This window comes from Pezoporus occidentalis, unplaced genomic scaffold, assembly GCF_034315485.1.
Source record: "Pezoporus occidentalis ecotype Australia unplaced genomic scaffold, CSIRO_AGI_Poc_V1 ctg18, whole genome shotgun sequence".
Lineage (NCBI taxonomy): Eukaryota > Metazoa > Chordata > Aves > Psittaciformes > Psittacidae > Pezoporus > Pezoporus occidentalis.
In genome coordinates this window covers 4985684-5011985 of record NW_026913640.1, presented here as the reverse complement: position 1 = coordinate 5011985, position 26302 = coordinate 4985684, and the positions used below count along the sequence as shown (strand labels likewise).

The following is a 26302-nucleotide window of genomic DNA, read 5'->3' as shown; positions in this document are numbered from 1 at the left end:
TTCTGTACAATTGCAAACAGAATTATAAAACTGATTTCTTTCTACCTTATTTTTTTTTTCTAAAACAGGTCTGAAGAAAGAAGTACAAAAAGATCAGGATGCTAACAGACCAGCTGTTTCATCCCCTAAGAAATCAGCAGTAACAGCCACCAAGCTCCATTCACCAGGTATTTATGAACCTAAAAGCACTGTTTCAGGCAAGATTTAAACTTGTTGACTTTGCAGCTCTTGTTAACATAGTAAACTCTGAGACCTACTATTGTTAAGTGAAGATTGATTGTGTCCAAGTTTCATTAAGCTCACTGTGAGTACAGCAGGCTTTATCATACCAATGCATGAGCTGAATAGACTTTTGTTTTCTTTGTAACAACTGTGCAATCATCTCCCCTTCAAAACAAAGATTTGTTGCTATTACATATTTAAGGGCACAGGAACATTTTTTTCAACTTTACAAATTTCTTATAGAAAAAGAGAACAGATAGATACAGTGAAATAAAAGAAACCTCAGACAATTACCTGGAGTGATAGGATATTACTCAGAATCATCTTTTACTATTGGGCAGAGGCGCTAAATTCCCTGGGCTATTTATATGTATAACCGGAAAGAGTATTATCTATAGAAATAACATTCAGAATGCTATTGGGGCATTGTCAACTTGCTTCTCAATACTGAGCACAAACACAAGGTTTTAGCATTTCCAAATACATTTGTTTATTTACTCAAGTGAAGAGAACTTATTTCTATTTATGTCTGCAAAGTGTACATTAACAAATGTATAAGGTACCTAAAGGCTTCTGTAAGGCTGTCTTTTGGCTGACCTAAACACTTTTTAAATGAGTGGGCATTGTCCCATTGATTTCACTGTGTTTGCAGTTCTGTTCTGTTGCCTAGTTTTTCAGACTCAAATAATTTAACTGTCATCTCTATGGCTCTATGGTATTTGATTATGGTGGGTAAAAGTTCATATTTCGTCATTTGATGGCGAAGTATAAAACATGTAGAGCAGCTTTTTAGATCCTATGACTTGCATCAAGAGTCTCTTCATGCTTGCTAATTCCAATCCCTGTTCTTCTCCTTCACAAACAACAAAATCAAGAAAACGGAAGGTTAAATTTAATCTTTCCAAGGACCAACAGGACTTAAAATTCTTTTCCTTATATAGATACGAGATTAAAAAGATTAACTTAGTACTGTCCTCTGAATTTTATTATGTTCTATCTATTTTGCACGTGGTGAGATCACCAAGAAATATACAAATTAAAATTTGTTGTGTAGAGTGCCAGACCAGCAGCTCATCAGGGTTTATAATGGTGGGAGTCCAATTTAAGCATCAGCACTGATTGTGGCTGTAACAGCATGTAACAGCAAAGCTGATATGCTTCCACTAGAATTAGAAAGCAAAATGAAACAGGCATATTCGTACTGTGTATTTGTGTTGTCTTAAGGAGGCACGCGTTTCCATGGGTGACTTCACGATTTTCAGGGCTTAAATTTTTGGCATATCTGATTTATGAAGCCTCAAATGTTTCCTCTTTGTCATGAGAGGTTGAGTACCTACCCTCTCTCAGTCAGATTGATTTAGGATTTCTTAAGCTTGGTTGTCTGAAATTCTGGCAGCCTAAAATTGTTTGACTCTGTAAAGCTCAAATAGCAAAATAAATCCCATCTTCATTTATTTTTTTAGAGTAGCCTTTAGCATTCTTTGAAATAACAACAGCAATAAGAAGGCGATAAAGAAAGACAATTTTTTACCCATTTAATATTTCAAAAAGTAATCAAAGCAGTCATTAAAGAGACAAGGAGTGAGTGCAGCAGGGACCAGGGGGCAGTAGCATAGGGTTTCCTCCATCAGGATCACAAACTCATGCAGCATTTACACTTTGTGGTAAGAGAGCATGTGTCCACAGGTAACTCCACCACAGCTACATGTGGTTCTAAAATTTCCAAGTGCTGTTTCCAGGTTGCTTTCCCTCTGTGACCATCCTCCTCACATGCAGTTCCTTTTAATCAGCACTGGGTTTTGACTGTCATACAAATTTTTATTAGCCTTGAATCTGATCTTTAGAATTTGGATCAGTCCTCCTGAAGACTTGCAAGAGATGCAGAGTCTTCTAAGGGTCTTAATTTTATCTATTCATTCAATACCATTCCTGAAATCTGTGGATAGGAGCAGGAATTCCTAGATGCAGGTGCTCTCCTTCCACTCCATTTTAGGATGGTGACATCTGTTACTCTACAGATTGCTTGTTATCAATCCTGTCAAAGTAATTACACTTTCCCTACCAAAATGTCAGAAATTGGACAGTTAAAAGGCAAATAAATTGCATTCCCACCCAAATCCTCATAGACAGTGTTAATTAGGGGTATACACTTGTTATGCCTCTTTAGTTCAAACACTCTGGTAGATAAAAAAGACCTGGGAGTTTTGAAGAGGATCAAAGGTGTTCAGTAATTTCAGTGTGTGCTAGGTCTGCCCCTCTGGTCCCACCATCAGCAAAAAGGACATTCAGGATCAGGGCCAGCATCATTAATATATACCCTGTTTTGTGCAGAGCAACAGAGGAGAGACATCAGTGGCAGAATAAGCTTAGTAAGCTGCTTTTTAGACACAAATGAACCAAGAAATTCAGATTTATCCCTGAGGAGAATAGAACAGTTTAATTTACAAGGACAGCTTATAATACTACGAAGGACAGCATAGAGATGTACACTTCAAATGTTCCAGTGAACAGGAAAGCTAGAAAGATATAAGAAAAAGCAACCTGAAAGGTTTCTGTTTTAATTAAAACTTTATTTCAAGAGCCTACACCCCCTTCTCCCTATGCTTTCTGTTGTAACCTCACCATGCTTTCTTAACAACCCAAGACTTCTATACTAGAAAGACAGACATTCATGGCTCTTGCTTTACTGAATTTCTTATTCTGTGGTAATACCTACTATACAGTTAAGAGCCCCTTTACATGAAAGAAAGAATCAGTAAGAAACTATTGTTCCTTCACAAAAAGGTGTACTGGCTTTAACTGACCCGAAAATGGATAGAGGCAATAGCTGTGCTGGTTGAACTTTCTTAATGAGAAAGTCCTCTCTAATATCCCATATAGTATTATTTAGGTCTTGCAACATCATGAAGTTAGTTTTGCAAAAGCTGGCATTCCTCTTTGTAAACCCAAGTCATGGGCACAAAGTTTCACAGGCTGTTTTGCACTTGTGGCTATTTGCAGTTGCAGTATGAGATTCCTGGAGACATGAGGGAGCATCTCTGCTGGAGCTTAGCCTGGAGCCAGAACATAGTCAAGCAAATTAGAAGATATACTCCCAGTGGCTTCACACAAGCTTGGGATCTGAAAAAGTAGGAATATGCTCCTGGTGTATTGCTCTGGCAAAGCCATACTGCTTCCCTGCCTGAACTAGTAAAATTGCCCTAAGGATCCATTTGCACACCCATGCCACACTCATAAAGATCTAAGGTATCAAAAGTCTATCTGACAAAATTACCACTGGAACAATGCTCTACATCACAAATTGGCTCAAACTCATACTGTCATATCCATCTCTGTGGAAGGATTCTTCTATCTTTTTGGGGAAAGGGATAGGTAGTATCCACGGCAGAAGACTGTCCCCTGTTACATTCATTGCTGAGAATTGGTTGGAGACATTCTTTCTGCACTGTTTTTCAGCACCTGTATATTATGACACCAAAAAAAAAAAAAAAATAGCCTTTTTCTTTTTTTTTTTCAGATTTTTGCATACCCAACCCTTTTTGCTAACACAGAAACGTTCATTTTTCATTTGTATCCAGACCAATATCCACCATCTCTATCAACACATGGGAACACGGGTCTATTTTATCCTTCTTCCAGTTCCTGAGCTAAAAGCCTGGACTAGTGAGAGGAGCTGAGGAAAAGAACCAGAGATTCTTTGCTCATATTTGGGAATGAGCTAAACAGCATCAGCTGAACAGAACTGAGGGTAGCAAAAGGAATCAGTAAGCTGTGCAAAGGTGTTGCCCAGCTGACCATGTTTGCATAGGAGAGTTCACAGAAAGCTAAGAAGGTGCAGACAAAACAGATTGTCCAGGCAGTGGCTTGAGCAACCACACACTACCAGAACATTACCCCTTCTTGCTTCACCCTCATAGCTGATTATATCCAGAGAAATGGACAATTGACTGAAGCAGGATATGAACTTAACACAGGATAAAAGCCTCACTTCTCTGAGGTGGCTTACCATGAGTAAACTTTAGTTATTGCGAATATGTGAATATGAGATTGTATTTGAGCTGATATCCTAAACACAAGCTACACTAGTGGTTTCACATCTTTATACAGGATCAGACTTGCTTCAAGCTAACTTGGAGCATGTCAGAGGAGCCAAAGTCTGCCTGGACTCATTTCTGCAGGCACACCATATAGCAATTCTTGTGTGACCTATGGTGCAGAGAGAGCAGCCATGCAGAGCCAGTGGGGTAATCAGTCAGCCTTACATAGTCCCTGGCAGCATTTCTGTATGTATCTGTTTTGCACTGCAACTTTAGAAGTACAGGGGAGAGAAAGGGGAACTGGCAAGGTAGACTACACTAATGTTGATAAAAAAAAAATAGCTATATCCTAATAGCAATCGTCCCATGCTGTTTCTGCATTCAGAGAAGGACAGCTGCAGCTCCACATTGTCCCATTTGGAGACAAAAGGAAATCTGCAAAGGCAAAGAAAATCTGGCACCTCTGTCAAGTCACCAAGCTTGGCATTCAGGTGGCCAAAGAAATCATATAGAGAGTGTAAATATCATCCAATTTTTTTCCATATCTACAATAGGATAAAGTGAATATCAACCTGGAAGTGCCCATTTCTCTCACTGTCATTCAAGAGCAGTATCACACATCAAGATGCAGACCTCTATTCTTGTAGATTTCTAACACAGGTGAGATGAAGCCTTCCTCTAACAGTCTCAGCTGTCAGTAAGACACTTAGGAGAGCTCTTCTCAACTCCTAGCAGACCTTCAGGCTCAGATCCTGAGGCAAGATGACTGTTGCAAAGCTTTAATCTTTGGCCCCTAGGGTAATATATTTTACTGTGCTCTTGCTTTTCTGGAAAGTCATTATGTATCTGTGTGAATGTTACAGACCTTTCTTCTCTTTTGTAAGGTTGAGCCCAAAAGCCTCAGAAATACATAAAGGTCATGTCTATACATATGAAGTAAGTGACCTTGATGGTCTTTTCTTTTTACTCTCTAGGACATCCCAAGCAAAGGCCAACGACCCCAAAGAATGGATTCTCCCCCAAACCAGGAGAGAGTCGAGATGCTGAAAAGCAGTTCATTCAGAGGTTGAAGGAAAAGTGTGATGAGCAGTCCCGACAGTTAAGCATTATCCGAGATGAACTTAGAAGAGCCAGCTGTGGCTTTGATGTCTTTGCTATAACAACACAGCACTTTTTCAGGCAGGTAAGTGCAAGGGACACTTTACCTACTTTACAAAGGTTCTTTGCCTTTATACCAGTCAGTTGCCCAAATTTATTCCACAGTCATTGAAACTTTGTTATTGGAACAAAGAAAATGTAATTTCTTTGCAACAGGTGTTATGAGGACTGCATTCTAATTTGATGCCATATATTTGAAAATCAAAGGTCAGGAACTTGGAAGAGGAATAATGGTCACTGAAACATTTGTCACAAGCACAGAGGGGTTTCAGGATGTTTATAGGAATGAAGCAGATGCAAAAACTTAGAAGTCCCACTTGCTGGCTGCTACAGTTGGAATGGAAAGTGTAACTGAGACATTGGTACTTGTGAACAAACACAAAAACAATCCATGCATTTAGTCAACTAAAGGTGTTGGATGAAAGAAAAGATTTGCTTTCTCACAGTACTTACTTGATCTTCCTGTTCACCATGGATCAGGCACTGTCCCTTTTACTGAGGTGTCAGTCCTGAAGAGGTTAGAATAACATTATCTCAGCATTTAGGAGATTCCATCCATCAGATATCGAAAACATAAATAAAATGTGGTTAATAATTACAGAAGCTTATTTATTCACTAAACCAGAGATAAAATGAAGGATCTGTAGGCACTGCGAGTTTCAAAAGCTGTTTAGTGATCTAACTGAGCTCTGAGGACAAGACCTGATGCCTGTGCTTTTTGTACCATCCCAGGTTAAGCTGGTGTCCCAACTACATTTTAAAACAGGCAGACAATCACCATCAGAAGGACCCAAGGTTAGGATGATAATTTTGATTGCCTGTTGGTCTACTTCTGGAAGAGAGAAGTGTAAACTTTCAGTATTAAGTGGGAGAAAGAAAAACAAAAACCAAAACACAGATTCAAACAGTCTTTGCAAATTTTGAAATACTTTATTCAGCTTTTAGGGCTTTTTTATATTAGTGACAAAGGTTACTTTGAGCAAATGACTGTAGCTCACACTTTTCCCTGTGCAGGAGCTGATGTTGCCATGGGGAGCTTCACTGAGCTGAAAAATAACAGGGAATTTTTAAAACACACTAAGTATTTTAAATACATTCCCAGGGGATTTTCCCCTCTGTTTTTCTTCACTCTTGACATTTCTGGGCTTGATGGGCATTTTTCTTTTCTTTTCTTTTCCTTTTTTTTTTTTTTTGAGCTGACTGTGGACTCTCCTTGGTTAAAGCAGAGGAAAACAAAAAAGGGCAAAGCAGTGTCTGCTCAGCTTTGTCTATGCATTGTCCACTGGGGAGAGATTTTTCATCTCATGCCTTGTTACAATTTGCTGGAGGAATTTTGGAAGCTTGGGCATATCTCTTCTGTCTCCTCTGGGTATGTTTTAAATGAGAACAGCTGCTGCAGACGAGAATCTCATCCTGTTGGTGCATATTAGATCTGACCTGAGAATGCCTCCTAAGCTGAACACCTCAGGGGACTTTATTTAATAGTGTCCTCTCCAAGTCTTGGTTGGGCATAGCTGTGCCTCATGTTCCCAGCTCCTATCAACTACCAGGCCAGCAGTCATACTCCTCTTGAGTGCCTGGAGGTAAAAAATAATACACCAGTGGAATTTAAGCAGTTTCAGGCTTGAGCAGGACTAGATGTAGATTTTTCTGAGATCCACTGCTGGACTTGCTTACCTGTGTTCAGCCTGAGTGTCAGTCCCTTCTGGGCTGGCCTGGTTGCCCTGAAGGGTATATATATGTGCACATCACCATTCAGTGCAGCGCAAGACACTTGTGTAACATGGACCTCTGCCAGGTGAAGACACTTCTGGCTTCCCTGGGTGATGAGCTGCACAATCAGTGAGAGCCCAGAAGTTACCCACTGAGAACGGAGGATGTGGTACCTACATGAGGAGTATGGCTGCTGTAGGCTCCATTTTTAGTGAATAGAGGCAGGTGAGTGCTTCCATCACCCTATTTACAGCACCAGAGATCTGAATTTCCACTTGAGGTACTTGCCTGTTTTGACTGAGGCCTCCAGGGAGGCCTAAAGCTGCTACACTTTTAAATTCAATGCTCAGGTTGAGAGCCTGCATGTAGTGGGATGATCTGGGACTACTCAAGGAATTGAGTAATTGGACAGTCTTTTTTCCTGCAACATAAACACAAGCTTCTGAGTTTTTGAGTGTCATTCACAGACACATTCTGTAGACATTCTCTGAGATGGCATTACTGTTTGACAGCTTGAGCAAAATTGCATTGGCTGGCCCTGAGTTACAGCAGCATGGAAAAGTAATCTTTTCCCATTATAAAAATAATACAATTGTGTGTGTTTGTTCCTGAAAAGCCTGAAGGCAAAATGGTTGAGGTCTGAGTGGTGCCGCAGTTTGGCGAGGGAATGATGCTTGTTCAGGAAAAAGGTGGGGTTTTATTCCAGACAAGTTTGGGGTTGATTTGTCCAACTGGCTGTTATACTCTGCTTAGCAGAGGGCCTAATCCTACTATGGTGATAGGGAGCCTCTTTGGGCTGATAGTCATCCATAGCCTAATTTAATGTATATATATATATATACACATATATATATACTTACACCACACAAAAATAATGTCCAAAACATAGATTTTTGTCTGAATTAGAGCTGAATTCTGCTGGAAAATGCATTCCCAAACAGCAAGGCTTGGTCTGTGTTAAAATCAACCCAAGGACCAGTGTTTTACACAGAGGTAGGAGTCTCCCCATGCCCATAGCTCTCTTGTCTTGCTCACACTGCTTATGTTTTCCTTCCAAAGCTGAGGAAAGCACCAATGCAAGTGATCCAGCAGACATGCTTAGCTGAAGAAGGAGAGGGTCAATATGTGGCAAAGAGTGTTGGCCCTCACCAGCAGTTTGAGTTCTTTCCAAATTTAAGCAGTTGCTGTAGCAACCTTAAGGTTACATGACAATTTTTTTTTTTTGAGTTTTGTTGGATTTGTTTTCAGGCTGTCCAGGCCACTATGGAATGGTATCCTGGAATCATCTCTCACTTAAAAATGCTCTTAATAGTGAGATTCATGTAATAGGCATCAAGGAGTACACAACATGAAGCAGTACTTACTACAGACCCTTTAAATGCCAGCTAAACCAATTCACTATCTTGGGGGAAAAGCCTATGCAGTCAAAGCAGGTGATTACTGAGGCAGTGGACAAAACAGTATTAAAGTAGTGGTTCTGACATAAGCATTTAGCTGATTATTAAAAGTAATGACTGCAGTGCCTGTGGACAGTGTGGCTTTTAATTATTATTTCCTTAATAAATGGATTAGTTAAGACTCTCAGATATACACTCATTATTTCTGTTGGATTTGGGAACCACTTCAAACTTATTCTGAAGAGGAGCGGACCGAGTTTGTCCTTAATGTTGGATGTTCATCATGTCGGTACAAATCTTTGTGCTGTGAGGGATACTCCCAAGTGAACAACCGGCTGGTAGGAGCTGGAATGGTGCCATGAAGATGATACCACGAAGACTCTGTAGAGCAACTATCACTAACGGCTCCCCCTGGCTTGGGTCATTCCTGACGCTCTGGCTCGTTAGCCGGCAACAGTGATAGCCCTGACCCAGTTTCAGCCCTGTTCAGCAAAGTGGCGGGCGGCAGTGCCTTTTGGAAGTGGTAACAGTGCCATCTAAAGGATAGCAGCCCAAAGTGACAAATTCTGGAGGGTAAATCCTGCTGGACATAAATAGGGAAGAAAAAAAAAAAATCCTCTTTAGTACAGTACACTCAGAACAGAAATGTTTGTGCTGAGGGCTGATGCGTCCAAACTCTGGCCAGGCTCTGGAAACCGGGCTAATGCCTGTCTGCCGGTCCAGCCTGCCCAAACAGCTGAAAAGTGGAGTCCTGTTAGCAAGGGTTATGCTGGAGTAGTCTGTCCTGTACTCTGCTTGAGCATGGAGGGGTCTCCAGACTTGCCTCACACTGTGGTTTTCACCACAGGGGTGAAAACCTCAGGACAGGTCCCAGCACATGAGCACAGTCAGATCAGCTTGGAATGGGGGTACCACACGGATGCCCTGAATGAGAGCTGGAACAACACTGCTGAACTTGATGTCAGCCCAGCACTTTGTGTCTACCAACGTTGGGAAAGACGTCACCAGTAACCTGTCTGTCTCCACATCTGAGTGTGGGTTACTTTTGAGTGGGTATACAAAACACATCTTCCAGACAAGGAAAGGCACATAGCAATGTCCTGCAAAATCCAGGATGCACAAGGAAAACCTTTTCCCCCATTCAAATAACTGAGATATGTGTATGCTTGTGGGTATTTGTCAGAGTAATGTTTCTGTCCTGGGAATGGACAAAATGCCACCCAGGGTCATGTAACCACCTTGTCCAAATGATAATGACCTCTTGTGTTAGAGGCAAAACTGGCTGCAACAGTTGTAGTTGCTTGGCACTTCTCACCATCACCTACAAACCAGTCATTTTGGCTAACAATACAAGTGCATATCTCAGGCTGAGATGAAAATGGTTTGTTTCCACAACTGCCTGAGAATGAGTGTAGGAGAAATATATCTATTGTTTGTGCCTGGTGGTAAGAAGCCAGCAAACATCAGAAAGACTGACCTTCTGGCTTTTGGGGGTACTACTTTCCCAACATTTGCAAAATGGGTTAGAATTTAGCCCAAGAATAGTCTTTAGAAAGATGCCGCTCTTCCCTCCCTCATCATTATTACAGCTTGGCTAGATTCCCTTTCTTGAGCAAGTTCAGTCTTTTCTTTGCTCCTGCTGGAGACCAGAGCAGTCAGAACAACTCAATATTTTCATTCTGTATCCTGGAAAAAATCCATTTTGGACTTATCAAACCATGGCAGTTTAGGAATATGAATCAAAACCATTTTATTGCAAGACAAAAAACCACTTTGTTTACTTGGAAGAAAAAAAGTAGAAAGAAGCTTTACCATCATTTAGGGCTTTCTAAACTGCTTTTAAAGTAGAAATGCACAAGATTTGTAATCGGGGGCTACTAGTTATGGTAAAAGAGCAGTAAGAATCGGGAAGTGCTCCTTTTCATGCAAGCTCTGTCATGCAGCTGCTATGGGACCTGAAGGACACCCACCATGGTCAGTCTGCCCAAGGAACAAAGCAGGGTTTGTGAACTGAAGGAAGAAGGCATTTCTGCAGACCCTCTGCTTATTTGCTGTGGGTGCTAAAAGACAGGCAGTGAGAAGGTAAGGTGCTGTAGGAATAGAAATCTTGAAGCAGCTGAATATCTTTCCAATCCTCATCCTCCGGGTAACTGGATGTTACCAGAGTATGCTACACATGGCCTGTAGGGAGATCATTTCCTCCAAGTTCTCCATCTCTGTACTAGAGCGCGTCACTCAGCTCCTGCTCATGCATCACCTCTTAGTGCTCAGTGCTCCGTTGCTCTGACTGCCCAGCCAGGCACTCGCAGCACTGTACCCTTGAGGTCTGTCAGCAAAACCCACCCCTAATCCAGGGCTGGATCTAAGGGGTGTTTGTAATTTCCCTGTGCCTCTGTGCCCAGCGGTTAGTTGGGGACACCAGGGAACTGCCACCACTTGGGAGCGCCGTGGAGGAAGAAAATTGATATTTGTGATGCACTCTGTTACCGGGGTGAGGGGACAAAACAGCCTGTGAGGAAAATCCGCGCTGATGTCAGTGCGGAGGAGAGCAGCCTCCTCCCACTCCACACATTTTAGCTGTGTGTTCCTGGATAGCACAGGTCTCATGGCAGGATTTCCTCTGAAAACTCGTCCTTCCACTTGCACAAGTTCCTTCCTCACTGCAAACGTGGCAATTAGATAACCTCTGTCTCTGAGATGCAGCCCCTACTCCTGCGTCTGCTGGTCTCCCAGCTTTCTGTTCTCTGGGCTTGTGCCCTCGGGCCACGTGCCTGAGAAAGAGAGAAGAATCAGGAAAACAAAAAGAGGAGGCGGGAACTTGCCGGGCTAACCCTGTCTCTAACAATGGTTTTCTCAGCTCCTGTCCTGCGGCGCGAGGAATGGGGGTGAGTAACCCACCCGCAGGGGAAGCAGGCAGTGAGCAGCAGGAGCAAGGGCATTTGGAGGGGCAGGAAGGGAGCAGCAGCAAACTCCTCTTCCTGCCTGGAATCCTGGGGCTGCAGAGCAGGCACAAAGGCGTTGCAAAAGAGTTTTAAGGGGAAACACTGGAGGCTGATGTTTGAGTAAATTCAGGTGAGAGCATAGCTAGAAAAATGGCAGGTGAAGAACTAATTGCTTAGTAAAAATGATGTTTATTCCTGCTGTGTCCAGAGGAAATGCCCCAAACATGCTAATTGTACATTTCCAGTTGAGTAGGAGTTAAAAGTAGAACAAGAAAAAAACAAAACAAAACAAAACCCAAAACATATATATATATATACACACACACACACACACACATATACATACAGAATATCTTCACCCAGCAGTTGGCCACGGGGGTCTGCAAAGTGGAAAAGTGATAAAAAGGAATGTTTGAGGGACTCTGCTTCTGAGATGTCAGTAGAGATTTGTATCCTCTCCCCATAGCTTGTTTCCTTTGCAGCACATGCCCTGTCTGGACCCATTTGTGCAGGCGTTGCCTGGCTTTGCCTGGTATGGCTGGCTGTGGCACATCACTGCCAGCACTTTGGAGGTAGGTGCCTGGTAATGCTATGCTAAGCCTGATGGAAATAACCCAATGACTCTGGAAGCAAGGAGGGACAGGGAGGCAAGTGAGTGGCAACTTCAGGCTGTAGCTGAAATGAGGCTGTGTCGCAGAATCATTGGCAAAGGTCGTGCTGGGAGAGGTGGGACCAGTGGTCCTGCCTGACCTCTTCACCTCTCCTTTTGGAGCAATAACTCATGCTAGGCAGCTCTAGAGGCATGCCCCTGCTTTTGATTTCTGCACCTGACTGCACATTCAGTGTTTCACCCTGCAGGTCACAATGCCATCCATTGCACAGCACTACCCTCAGGCACCTTGTACACAACAATGTCTGTTTAGGTAAGACACGAAATGCTGCTACCCCATCACCAGGTAGGACTTTCCATCAGTGAATACAGGTGTCCTGGGGCAGCCTGAGGTGCGGATAGACCAGAAGGATCTCCCACCAACCTTGCAGCCAAACCAGCAGCAAACATTAGATTTCTGCAGATACCCTGCACCATACAGCATGGTCTGCTCTGCTTCAGTCCCTGAAAGACATAAGGTAGAAAGTGCAGGGAACCTCTTGGCTTCCCCCGCTCTCCTCATTAGCTTTCTCTCAGACATTGCTGTGAAAAACAGTGCAAATTTTGGTTTTGGGGGATGGAAGGACATGGTTCCCTGGGAAGTGCTGAGGTTGGTACAGGGTCCTGTTTTGAAACAACCCCCCCGATTACAGTAGGTTTGTATCCCTTGGATGCAGAAGAATTTTGTTAGCTCCACATAAATATTTCAGATTTCAAGATAAATAAGAAATAGCCCCAGGCATTCTAATGTTCCCCTTGAAGAGGTTTTAAATGTCTATTAAAAATTAAAGATCTCTTTATTTACATGTTGACCTTGAAGAGAAATATATTTAGGCTGTGTGCCAAATACCAGGTTAAGGGGAATTTATTTTCTCTTTTTGTTTATATTAATGATCTCTGTGTAAGCAACTGGCTTGATTGACAGACTTGATTTTATACTGCATTTGGAAAAATACAGAATAAAAGAATAATAGAAATAATAATAGAATGAATAATGAAAAAATAAAAGAATACTGGATAAACCAGAATAAGGGTTAGGGATTGCTTTTCTGATGATGGTAGCCTCCAAATGAGGTATATGGCTTCTGGTGGGTTTGAGAGATTTGGTGGCACACTGGGAGTTGTGTGAAAAGCAGTGATAAGTAATAGGCTCTGGTGGTATTGCGGCCTTTGCTTTTGCAGGGGACAGAGCAAAACAATTTCCTCAATAAAGATGACAAATCAGTCATCTTTATTTTTCTTTGTTTTCTGTGATGGGTTCATTGGTTGCTCTCCACAGGTTCTGTACAAAGATTTCTAGTAAGAATATAGCAGAACAAAGACTTTGCAATTCATTGCAGAACAATAGGTGCAAGGTTCATATATGCAAGTGTTAAAAACACCAGAAACTGAAGAATTATTCTGCTTCCATGAAAGAACAGAAATATTTAAGATGTGAAATTTTATACATAACTTCCAAGGAATTTGACAAAGCTGGAAAAAGTTTTCACTAAAAGGGAGCAATAAAGAATCTGTAACTGTAGTTAGTAGCTGGGTGGATGAGCCCTGGCCTGTCTGGGTAAGAAGGATCCCATCCTTTCTTTGGGAGTCTGTCCTGAGCTATCTTTACTTGAAAAATCAATCTGTATCGTCTTATTTGCCAGTGCAATGAAATCTGTTTAAGTAGCATTAGCTCATTGTGTTTAATTGAATTACACAGAACAAGGAACAGAAAGATGTTGTCTGTATTGAATTAGGTTTATTAAAAACAGAAAGCACTTGGCTGACTTAATATATTCCTTTTACATAATATTTGACCTCTATGTAACTATCTCATTAGAATTTAGGACATTAAGACTTCTGTTATTCCACAGTTGTCCCAACAGAGTGCTAGACATTCTGCAGATGGTATAAATGTGGTGTCCTGGAGTGCTTAACATCTAAATAGTCAATAGCCCAATTAAAACTGGGGAGTCAAAGTGACTGAGTCTTAGAGATTACCATATGTCTAGTTTATTGTGGATTTATCTGGATAGTCAAGTGTTTGTGTACGTAGACACACACACCTGCACACACGCAAGCACGTCTGAATCTGCTCTGCTGTCTCAAATATCGCATGGGAATTTCCAGTGAATGTATGTGGGACAGGGCTGGAGCATCGCAGGACCTGGGATCACTGACAGGGTAGCAGTGACAGGCACCACCGGACAAGGACCGGACAATGCAGTGTCCTGCCAGTATCACTGAGAGCAATAGTGAGAGCAGGCGAGAAGCAAAACCACACACATCAGGAGGTGTAGCTGCTGTGTGCTTAGACAGTTCTGTATGAGCTGTAGAAGAGAGCCCAGTGAGTAGCTTCCCTTCTGCAGAGAAGGATATTCCCCCCGTTCATGTTCATTTATGCCAAGGGGATGCTATAAATATTTCACATCCCACACAGGTTCATCCCACCTGACTTTGGCCAGTGTTCCCTGCAGTGCAACAGGTGCTTCTGGGATGCTGCAGAACTGAGCAGCAGTATGTGTTCTAAGCAGCACCACCGGGCTGATGCGTGCCTCCGAGGCAAACAAGCTGCACAGCTATGCTTATTATCTCACTCTGATTTCATCTGTGGGGAAAAAACAAGCTACATTTCTTTCTTTTTTTATTTCTTGCTTAGTATACTAAGAAAAGAGACCTTGGTATATATAGCATGGAGAATTCTGTTCGGAGAGACATTAAAAAACAGCATGTTGTATAATTATATATATATTGAATGCTACCCTAAAGTGAGGAGGCTGAAATAAAACTGAAATTGTATATGTTTATCACAAATACAAATATCAACATCTTGTCCATTAAGCTAACGAGACTATCACTAAGTGTTGTAAAGGAAAGCTCAGATACCTTTATAGACAAATATATATATAGTAGACTGAATAGAATCACAGAATCGTAGAATCATAGAATTGCTTAGGTTGGAAAAGACCTTCAAGTCCAACTGCTCCACCTAGCACTGAAAAGTCCACCACTCAATGTCCCTGAGAACCACATCTACATGCCTTTTAAACACCTCCGGGAATAGTGACTCCACCACTTCCCTGAGCAACCTGTTCCAGTGCTTGACAGCCCTTTCTGGGAAGAAATTTTTCCTAATACTCAGTCTAAACCCTCCTTGATACAACCTTAGGCCATTTCCTCTTGTCTTGGATCTTGCCAAAGAAAAAGGTTTCAGAGTTTCTTTCTGCTCTGACTAAAGAAACAGAGATCACCTCCATTTTGGCATAAGCTTTGGCACAAGCTTCCAGATCTTTGGCCTGATTTTTGTGTTTTCATCTTTCATTAACTGGTATTTTTAAAAGCAAACACATTACAGAGGAGCATAACATAAAGCAATGGCTAAATACATTACAAGGATTAATTTAGAAATAAGCATGGAACAATTGAATACATGCCAGGTATTTGTGTAGGTGCCATAGATATGAGTGTAATGTTTGAACTTCTGTCTCATAGTCTTGGAATACCTTCTGTTGCACATAAAACAGTATTTCACTTACTTTAGTTAATATGAAGTACTAGAAGTTACTGAGTTTTAGGCACATTAAAAAAACTGCTCTGTCTTCTCTCTCCTGCCCCAAAGGCATTTTTAAATGTCATTTGCAGAAAGACTTCAGAAGGTTATTTACTGTGTTCCCTCACCACTGCATATTCCTAAGCTAGAAAGTTCTGCTGATATAACTCTCTGTCTCTCCAAAATTACTGCTGCAGTCCCAGAGGTGAGAGTGTAAATATCTCAAGTCTTCTGTGTAGATCCATCATCAGATGTATTCTGAGCTGATATACAAGAGGGATTTTGCAGCAACATAGTGCAACTTCTCCTCTTGATGAAAATTGCTGGCACACATGAGGTTGCTCCAGTGCAAAATAAGGCTTGAAAATATAGATAGACCATGACTACAGTTCCCACCTGTAAGCCTTTCAAGACTGAGTGCTACATCTGCAAAAACCTCTCCTACAGAGATGCTGAGAGAAAAGGAGCACTTTATTAGGGAAGATCTGGTTTGATCTTCTGTTTTGTAGGTGCAATTTCATACCCCCATTGCATTCCATATGGATTGTGGTCACAGATTTTTGCAGCTAGGTAACCATGTATTTGATTTGTGGACTGCAAGCTGGCTACACTTTCAAGCACATAAAAGCAATGTGCTCACATTCCTGCTGATTCATTTTTTGATGAATGATAGGTGATGCAGCAAAGCCAGGCTGAAACCAGGTCTGCCTGGAGCTGTCTTTTAGTACAATCCCGATTTGCCTCTGTTCAAAGCAAAGCTCAAGACTTCATCCTTTCATCCCCACCATCCCATAACTAGCTGATACTAACCACATGGGAAGCCTGATTCGGGGTATCTGGACCTGGCAATAGCATGAAGTGATATGGATCGTGAAGTGAGCTGGTCCCACTGAAACTGAACGTGTTGTAATGCAACTAGATGTTAATGAATAAAAGTAAATGCAGAATACAGGTCATGCCTCGAGATCTGTGGTCTGGGAGTCAGCTGAAAAGGAGTAACTTCAGCAGTAATTAGAGTTCCTGGTATCAGAGCATATCCATGTGCACTCCTACTGTGAACACGAGTTACGAAAAACTGTCAGGATCTGTGTGTGAATAAGCAGAAAAGTAGCAAGTATGAGGGTGATAACACCTGCACAGTCAGGACTGTGGAGACTGATACTAGGATATGACATTTATCATTGGTGCCCACACTCCTTCAGGAAACAATTAAATAGTGAGGATGGAAGAGATGAGTGACTGTAAGGCAACTGTCAGGGCTGTACAGATCCTTTGCTGTGAGAGACTGCAGAGCACAATTGATTTTCTTTGTAAAAAGGGACAAAGTGGCTTGAGTCCAGAACAAAAGAATTACCATAAGAAGATACTGCTGTGTAACAGGAGGCTTTTTCGTCCAGTGGAGGAAGTTTTAGCAGAAACTACTGACTGAAGATAGAAGCTTTGCACCTTCAACACATGAAGGAAGCACAGACTTTCAGCAGCAGAGGTGATCAGTTATTAGAACGAACCTCTGTGAGTACAGGAAGCAGCTCCACATCTTGATGTCTGCAGTTCACCAAAATGTGCCTTTGTAGAGGCAATGCTTTCATCAAATACAGTTACAGAAAAGTAACTGCATGAAGTATAATGTCTTATGATATAGAAATCATGCTATTTGATTGAATTATCCCTTTATCCTTGAGTTCTACAAAGATCTGTTGGGAACAAGAATATCTGGACGCGTAACATTTGGTGATGCAGTAGCTGTTAGACAGCTGTTAAAGAGTTCTTAAATAGGCAGACACCTATTTTAAAGTAAGAAGCCTTTTTCAGATATTAAGATGAGGTCGCCATGCAGAACAGCTTTTCATCAAACTCTCTAATGTGGGCCTTCTTGCACCTTCTTCTGAAGTTTCAGGCAATAATCACTGCTAGATGCAGGGTCTGGATTAGATGGCCCATGACTCAAAGACATACATACATGGTAATTATTGTGTTCCATTGACTTTGACATTTATATTTGCTATCCTTTCAAGTGGAAAGTATACACACTCGCTATCATTTCTGTGTCCTCACAGCCATCCAAAAATATGTAGCTATGCTTTTAAATCGGATATCAAAAACACAGCCTGCCTCTCACATACCTCCTCTTCACATCTGAGCTCTCTGGTTCCAGAAATGAACTCTAACAGGTTTCAGCTGCAATCTCCTGGAATTCCCTGACCTTGCTCCCACCCCTGAGATCTGATTCAAATACTGCTTCCTACAATCATTTCTCACATATTAGAGAAATCATTTCAGAAGGGGGGGAGGTAATATAATGATTTAAAACTGTTCATTATTATTTCTTCTTAAAGCCAGCTTTAAATGCACAGTATAAATGATGATTTTTTAAAATCAGTTCTAAAATTCATCTTCATTAGATTTTCTTTGCATAAAAACATCCCACATCCACAACTGGTAGAGAGGATTCTCATCAATATGATTATGTGCTATTTCTCTCATCAGAGCACTAAGAATTTTCCCAATAGGAGAAACCTTGGTCCATGTGAAGCTGCTGGAACTTTTTGCCACTGACATTGCTGCAGCAGGATATCAGCACCTGTCCCTTGCTCTGCTTGGCCTCAAAATACAGCAGCTTCAAGCTGTCATTGGCTTTGGGCCAGAATAACTCAGAAGTGGATGAGAGGAGATTCCCTGTTTGTTGGGAGAAGAAGGAAACATTTCTCTACAAAGTTGGTTTAAGAAAATGGCCATCTGCTTCCAGCTACTCAGAGCTTTGGAATTTAGGAATAGCCCTGCAGGGGATGTATTCCTGGGTAGAGGGCAGGTGAGGAGTTCACTGAAAACATGCATTCGTTTTAGTTCCTTCTGATCTTGATGCATAAATGATGTTTCTTACAGGGAAATGCAAATTCCTTGCCAGCAAGAGCTACTTAATTTGGAATTCACTGCAAATGCTTACTTTGTACCTTTCCAGACATCAAGAACTAGAAAACACGGTAATAAAGTGTTGTTCTCTGGTGCATTTTAATCCAAAGCCTTACAAGCTACTGACATAAAAATAAATGTAAGGCTACACTAGCAGAAATAACAAAAGTCTGAAGGAATTCTGTTTAGATCCTCACATTCTTTTTATATGAGAACTGAATTAAACATGGAGTCAGCTGGCTGGGCTTTCTCTCTTGAGAAACAGAGAGCATGTAGTCCATGTTAATTTGTGAAATTCTAGAGTAAACATTCTATTCATCCAGATAGACAATAGTGTAATTGTATAATTCACAAACTATGTTAAAAAGGGTTTGCTTCCATGGAAGTTGCCTGAGGATCATTAAAACCTCATGGTACTGAGTAGCACACAAAATGTGAAAGCTTACTCTAAATCTAGGAGAAATTGCCATTCTGGCATGACCTTCAGCTCCAGCTGAATCATCGAGCTAAAACACATCACTGACTGTTCGTATCTTCAGAAACCCCCAAATCGCTATGTTACATTTTCTGGTTTGGGTTTTTTTCATGTTAGGCAAGAGCAAAACTAAAAGACCCAACCTGGAAAGTAATGTATTATATGTGTATGTCTAAAGACCAGTGCGGAGAACAGAGCTGCATCAGGGAAAATTTTAAGGCACCTCCAGCAAGGAAGATGAAACATAATAGTGAATAGATTTACTTTTCTTATTTCCTTGAGCCACTGTGGATTTTTGTCTGACAGGATTCAAGGGTTCAGGGGCTCATGACAGGACTTTCATCCCAGCTGGCAGCAGAGTGTGGAGGCTGCCACAATTGCATTTGGCCCAGGGAAGCTGGCCCTGCACTATGGAGGTTGTATCTCCTTGAATTTGCCACTTTCTCCCTGGTTTAGTTTTAACTTATTGCCCAAACACTCATAATGACCATAAGGAAGGAAACAAGGGCAAAACAAGTGACAAGGAGAGGGGAGGATGAAATCACCTCCTTTGACAGCAACATTCATTTTTGGTTCCAAGTGCTCACAGAAATACATGAGTAGCACTTCCAATAAGCAAAATTTGGAAAGAGAATTTAGGACTAGTTGAGTCTGTTTCCAAGTTACTCTTCTTTCAGAACTGAAAACTCAACAGTACCAATAATACCTTTATCAATGGATTGCAGACTTTGAGACCTATGCTTGTCTCACTGAAAAAGAAGTTCAGTCTCCCTAGCTGTCTGCAATTCTGACCTCTCTTGTAGATACCTTGTAGATATACTCAACCTCTCTTGTAGATATCAAAATTTTGAGGAAGTCCACCTGCACGTTCTGCCACACAAAGTACAGTTAACAGTGTTTGAAAACAGTACGTGCAAAGAAATAGGTTGTGGTAATCCCATAGGCAGTGCTGGATGTGATTCTTCTCCCATCTTGGTCACGAATAATTCATGGCATGCCATTCTATCACTCTGAGCCTCCTGTTCAAAATGCATTACTGGAATAGCATTTTCCACCCCACCTCATCACTGCCTTAGACAAAACCCCGGCTCTTGCTGAATGCCACCAACCAGGCTTCTCCTCACATCATCCTTTTGAGGTGCTTAATGCCAATGTCACAATCACCTCTTGCTGTTGACTGCAGAGAATGCCAGGAGGTGGCAGCTGCCGATAGCCTGACTTGTCCGTCACGCTCTAGAGCTCAGACATCACAGAGGTTGCAATGTCTCAGTTATGCATCAGGTCATCTGAATTCGAATGTCAAGTCCCTCCTGATCTCATTCCTGCAGTCTCCTGTTCCTTGTCTTCTCCACTGCATAGCCCTTTGTCCTTTGAAACACCTTCTTCAGAACAATTTTTCCTTTCCCCCCTGTTTCATCTCTTCTTTGAATCCATGCTTTGATTTCTTACCAGGTGAAGTAGTGTTTCAACATCTGGTATGCCCCACCTCAGACTTCTCTCCCCATTATGTCTCTCCATATCCCTATGGTGTGGTGTTCAGTCTTCTTCATCCTCACTTCTAATGACTGTCTCTTTCAGCTTTCTCCTAGTTTCCTGTGTTTGTTACCATAACCACTGATACTGTCCTATTACCTTATTCCCAGAGCTGGCAGTCCTCTTGCAAACAGATTTGTGTCCCTTGAAGTTCCCTGTACTATCTTTTGCTGCTCTTGCCCTCAGACTGTTATCTATCCAGCTTAAGTATTTGGTTGACATACTTTGCATGCTATGCGTCTCAGCAAGCATTTTCAGTGTTTCATAAAGGATTAATAATATGCAGTTCACTTAAGGATTCTCCTGCTCAGTGACACACATAGTACATTGTTACTACCATTATCTCACAGAGCTGTCCGAAGACTTTGGCTCTGTTTTTCATTTTCCTGTCTTCACCCATGGATCTCAGTCTTCACACTTGCCAAACCTTTGCAGACCAGCACTCTGATCCAAGGAAAACACTATATCTCTCCTAGGAAGGGTAGCCAACCTCCATAAAATGGGGAAACATCAGATACTAATGGTAAAGAATTCGAAACTGCTTTATATACACTAGAATATATGTTTAAAGCCCTGATTTATTGTTTACCCTCTACATAACAGAGTCTATGGACTGATACATAAAGACCAGTATGGAATTAAAAAAAAATGCTCCACTGGGGGACCTTAGTGAATGATAAAAAGTGGTTAATTAAACCCTACCTCTCCCAGTTTAGTTCAGATAGATGCAAAATATTGGAATTTCTTGGACAGCAAATAGGAATTGTATTATGCCTATCATGGGAGAAGGGATTGATTCTGTCACTGTAGGAAAATTTACTGCCCATGTTGCCTCTTTACCATTAGAATAGGTTGTTTATAGACTAAGCAACTCCCCATGGATATTTAAGAAAATATAGATGCTCTCCTTGGGCTCTAATTACCCAGAAGTTTTACCCTGTGAGGTGCTTACTACATTGTATTTCCACTGAAGTCAATAAATGTCAGAGAATTCAATACCTTGTGAAACATTCCCCCTTAAGTCATTTGTTGTATGCTACTATTCTGATGTTTAAAAAGCTAATTTAACAGCCATAGTTCTTCTTCTTCTGCTAATCATGTACATAACAAGGAACACCTCTGTTTGTGGGGCTTACCTGTATTTTCTGTTTCCAAGGAAACAAAGGTACACTTTACATGTAAGGTGTTTTTTAGCTAACAGCACAGGTTTTCCCAGGCCCTGGTCTCTGTCTTACCAGACCTCTCCTCTCTGCCTTGAAGGGCAATGTGAATGAGATCTGCTGGATAGAGCTCCATGTAAAGCAGTTTGGCAGAAACACACTCGCATTTTGGTGTGGACCATCAGCAAGATGTGTAGCAACATACTGGTGACAGTGCTTGGACAAGCAGCATTGCATGGATAGGAATGTAAGGCTAGCAAAGTTCATCCTGGATCACCATATCTGGTTCCTTCCTGTTGGTAACAATCAAATCCTAAAATGATCAAAATTCAGCTTAAAAGTTTTTATCTTTTCCTGTTTCTACCAGAGGACTGTTTCAGAACCTCTTGTGACTGAAAGAATAAAGTATTTCCAAGTTCACACTTTTATGTTTTGTAAATGCCATTTCTGACTTTGAAGTACTTGTCCATCTCTGTGTGTTCTCCTCACTGATATATTTATAGAATGCTATCATTTTTCAACTTTACTGATTTCATAAGTAGAAGCAGGTATGTACTTTCATGGCATCCCTCCAGTGGTATAGGCTATATATTTCCTGTGTCAAAACTGATGTCCCCAAAACACACTTGACCAGAACCATGAAGCTCCAGGTGAGGTCTCTGGAGCTTTCCATAAAGCCTTTAAGCTTCACTTTTAGTCTTTCCTACAGCCTAAGGTTGTATTTGCTTTATTCAGAGCTGTACCGTAGACGTAATTCTTAGTTATCCTATGATTGAACAATCAGTGCTCTTCTTTTGCTGTTATTTCCAGCTGATGGGTGGAATTTCTACTTGAAATTCCTGTTATTTGTCTCTATGACTGTGACCTTGGACTTCCCAGTATTTTATATTTTTTCTCATGACCACTACTATAGCCCTAAATATCTAGCTTGATAAGCATGGTGTTTTGACTCTCCCCTTGATGAACACTGCATCCAGCATCTCTTGCACTCCCCTGATTTTTGACCAGGGTCATAAGTGAATACAATTTGTCTCGAGGACTGACCTTCAAACAGCTCCATTCATTATCTCCACTGAACCCAGTAGTTCCATTTGCTGCAACATCTTGCCATCTTCAGCCAAATGATTCCTCCCTGATTAACACTTCTTCAGTGACTCCTCGTCTTTCCCAGCCTAATGAATCATACTGTGGTTGGCATGATGGAACTGGTCCCCAGTAAATGGGAGTTACATATTACCCTCGTCTAAAAATATCAACGCTTTTGGTGTACAAAGGCAGCAGTCCGCACTGGCGTGGACCTGTCATTGGTGCCTTGTTGTGTTTGGCACTTTCCGTTGTTTTAATATACTATTCCTTTCAGTATTTGATCCAAGTGTCACATACCGCTGAAATCAGGCAGTTGACTCTAGCATTTTAAAGTAAGAGTTGATAATTTAAACTGACCTGAACCTACTGTTTAAGGTGCCAGTTCTCACAGAATTTGGGTACAAGGGTTATCTTCTCCCATGACATGTCTGCTTTGCTAAGCTTTTTACTCTGTCTCAGTTACGCTTATTTCCATTTCTATATTTATAATCCAATAGGTATTGGTGCCTTCAGGTGAGTGTTAAAAGTCCTCCACATAGTAACCTACCTCCAACCTGGAGCATGCTCCCGTCACAGAGAACTCTCCTGAATTCTTTCTTCATCTTCTTTTTTTTGTGTATTTGACAGAGGAACTGCTATTTAAAATAGTTTCCATTTTTCTTTTGCTTTCTCAGCTTGGCTTTTTTCTCACCTTAGTGCTACACACATTGTGTGCAAGAAGAGGCCTAATTTAAACTGATGAGTTTGGGCTCACTTTCTCTAAAAGGACCTAAACTGACCAAAGAGACCAGCAGCTCCCCCATACTGTCCTTATCCCTTATCAGTGCCACATCCCACGGAGACTCAGCTTCTGGGGGCCTAATTCACCCTTGCCAGAAGGACAGCACAGGACTTCTGCTTAATTAAAGTTCCACTTAAGAAATTTACCTTCCAATTCAGTGCTTAAGTGGTACTAAAGTGCTGCAGACTAGTCTCTAGCTTAGATTTATCACCACATACAAACAGCAAATCTACCATTGTTATTGGAGTGACTGAAGAAGAAGATGGTGTTTCTCTTTAACATCATAACGAAAGGAGTAATGACAGGGTTTTGTTTTTCTTGTATGATAGTCAGACACGTTGAGCTAAATACTGTAGTTCTAATGGCCAGCTCAGAGAAATGGCTGTGGCAATTTTTTTCTACAAATAGGAATATAGTAATAATTATTTTTCTATGGCCATTAAGTCAGGTTTTGGACTGTAAAAGATTCAAATCATGGACTTCAGGTTATGTGGCAAAAGAGACATTTCTACAGTGAGAAGGAAATGATTTCACCATAGATGGAAGTCTCTTTTTAACTCCACTCTGCAGCTGTTCAGCAGCCAACCAAATTGTCACACACTGTAAAGAAAAGTTAGATCTTGAACACACATATTAAAACACATGTATGTTGAGTGAGACTTCTAATTTGGTTTAGTTTGGGGTTGTTCTTTGATTTGTTTTGATGTTTGGTTGGTTGGTTGGTTTGAGTTTTTTGGGGGGTTTTCAGTTACCTGTCTGTGATATTCTGAAAGTTTATTTAAAGTCCTGGGAGGACTGAGGGAGAACAGAGAATAAGAAGCTGACACAAACTGGGAAATTACTCAAGCATTTAAATGTGATTTAAAACAAAGTTTTGCTGGAGCTTCCTGTTGGTTCCTACTATTTTCCCATGCACTTTGTGCATCACCAGTCACCATAGAAAATGCAATTAAATAAAAAATGCCAATTCAGAGCAGCAATGATCTGAGCATTACATCTTTCCTGCCAGAAGGCAGAGCTGCCCAGCATTAAGGGAAATGTAGTTTTTCTGTATGTTTTTTAATGCTTTGGCTTTCAGGAAATAACACTTTACAGGTTTAACCAGTGTAGGCATTCGCAGCACAAATACCACCTTAGGTGTAAGTAATTAAACTGGCTTGCCTTTTTTCCAGCATTATCTTTAATGTAAGTTGTTAGGGGGAAATACACCATGCCAGAAGCAACAGCCCAGGCTGCCGCAGCTTCATACTCCAGGTCCAATGAAGGAAATGTATTCCTAGTGAGCACACTCGTAGAGAATAGACATTCACACCGCATGTATGTGTATATGCAGGTTAAGATGAGGGTTATGGCTATGGCTAGGGTTAAGGTTAGAGTTAGGATTAAGATCAGGGTTAGGTTATATGGTGTATATTCACATGGCCAAAAAAATCCCCAAGTCTTGAAGTCTCTAGGTACATTGAAGAGGTGTGCGCTTTTGTAATCGCCGGTAGCCACTGAGGTCCAGAGGGCTGTGATCTTGGGATTTAAATAGGCGACTTCGGGAAAGTCTGTGGAGAGATGAGAGCGAGTGGCTTGGCTGGGGGCCACCCCTGACAGCCTGCAAACGAACCGGCAGCCGGTGTCCTAAGCTGGAGGGTCCCAACCTGCAAACCTCAGCAGACGGCTCGCATCGAGGTCCCGTCCCCGCGTCCTGACCAGCGCCAGCGCCCGTTACCCTCCGCGGGGCCGCGCAACGGTGCGCTCGCCCCCGAGATGCGACAGCGGAACAGCACAGAGCCACGGAGCGGCTGTGTCCAGCGCAGACCTTGCATGGCAGCCGGGGAGGGTTCCGAAGCGGCAGAGCCTCCCTCCAGGGCCACAGGGGCCGCAATGTCCATTGCCTGGCTGGGGTGCATTTGTGATCTGTACGGGCGAGCAGCGAGGCAAGAAATGTTCGGGTTAAAAGCACCACCCAAGTGGTTGAGGAAGACGGAGTCTAGAGTGGTCAATAGCTGTGAGTGCGGCATGAAGATGAGAACCGGCCGGAGCCGCCTCCCGCGGAGAGCTCAGACTCCCGCTCGGATTTCCGCGCGTTTGGGGGTTTCGCTGCAAAGTTTCGAAGCTTTTCCCGGCCGTCCCTCGCCCTACACGTCCCTGCGATGGCGCTGCCGGACGTGCCCTGCGCTGGGAGAGCGTTTGCCAGCCAGAGCGACCGGACCCCCTTTTTCGGGAGAGGCCGGAGCATCGGTGCGCAGGCAGGGAGGGAGGAGGGGAGGGAGCGGAGCGGACAGCCCGCCGCGGGGGCCGAAACCAGTGACTGCTCTGCTGCTCCGCACTCGCTGAGCTGCTTCAGCATACGGGGATCCCCTCTATCTTCCCCTGCCCCGGCACCCCGGCGCCCGGGAGGCAGCAGGAAGCCAAGGGGACAGCGGGGGGACACATTCCTTTTGGCAGCGGCATCGCCCGGGGCTCACCCTCCGGCTCCGGGCGAGGCTGGTGGCGGTCCTGCCAGGATGGGCAAATGCTGCTCCAAGTGTTTTCACCGCGCTCGGTGCAAGGACGAGACGGTACTTTGCCTCTTTTTATCCCCTAGGGAAAGGGTTAGTGAGCCGAGCCCCAGATGCTGATGCTTCTCGCTGGCGTCGGTGCTGTGAGCGCGTCCCGGGGTGGCGGAAAGGGGAGTGATGCGCGTTTTATTTACAGTGTGCTGGACCCTGCTTCACCAGGG

At 42.4% G+C, this 26302-nt stretch overlaps 1 protein-coding gene across 4 annotated transcripts in view; it reads left to right on the top strand.

Moving 5' to 3' along the window:
* Positions 1-26302, top strand: part of MTUS2 (microtubule associated scaffold protein 2) — a 284828-nt gene that overhangs the window by 225110 nt on the left and 33416 nt on the right. For 2 of the 4 annotated variants that reach the window (XM_062615081.1, XM_062615082.1), the window contains exons 7-8: positions 69-167; positions 5234-5442. In XM_062615081.1, coding sequence (XP_062471065.1) covers positions 69-167; positions 5234-5442 — 308 coding nt within the window. Of the gene's footprint in view, positions 1-68; positions 168-5233; positions 5443-25527; positions 25822-25849; positions 26142-26302 lie in introns of those variants that run through there. The other 2 variants (XM_062615083.1, XM_062615084.1) reach the window with 2 other exon arrangements.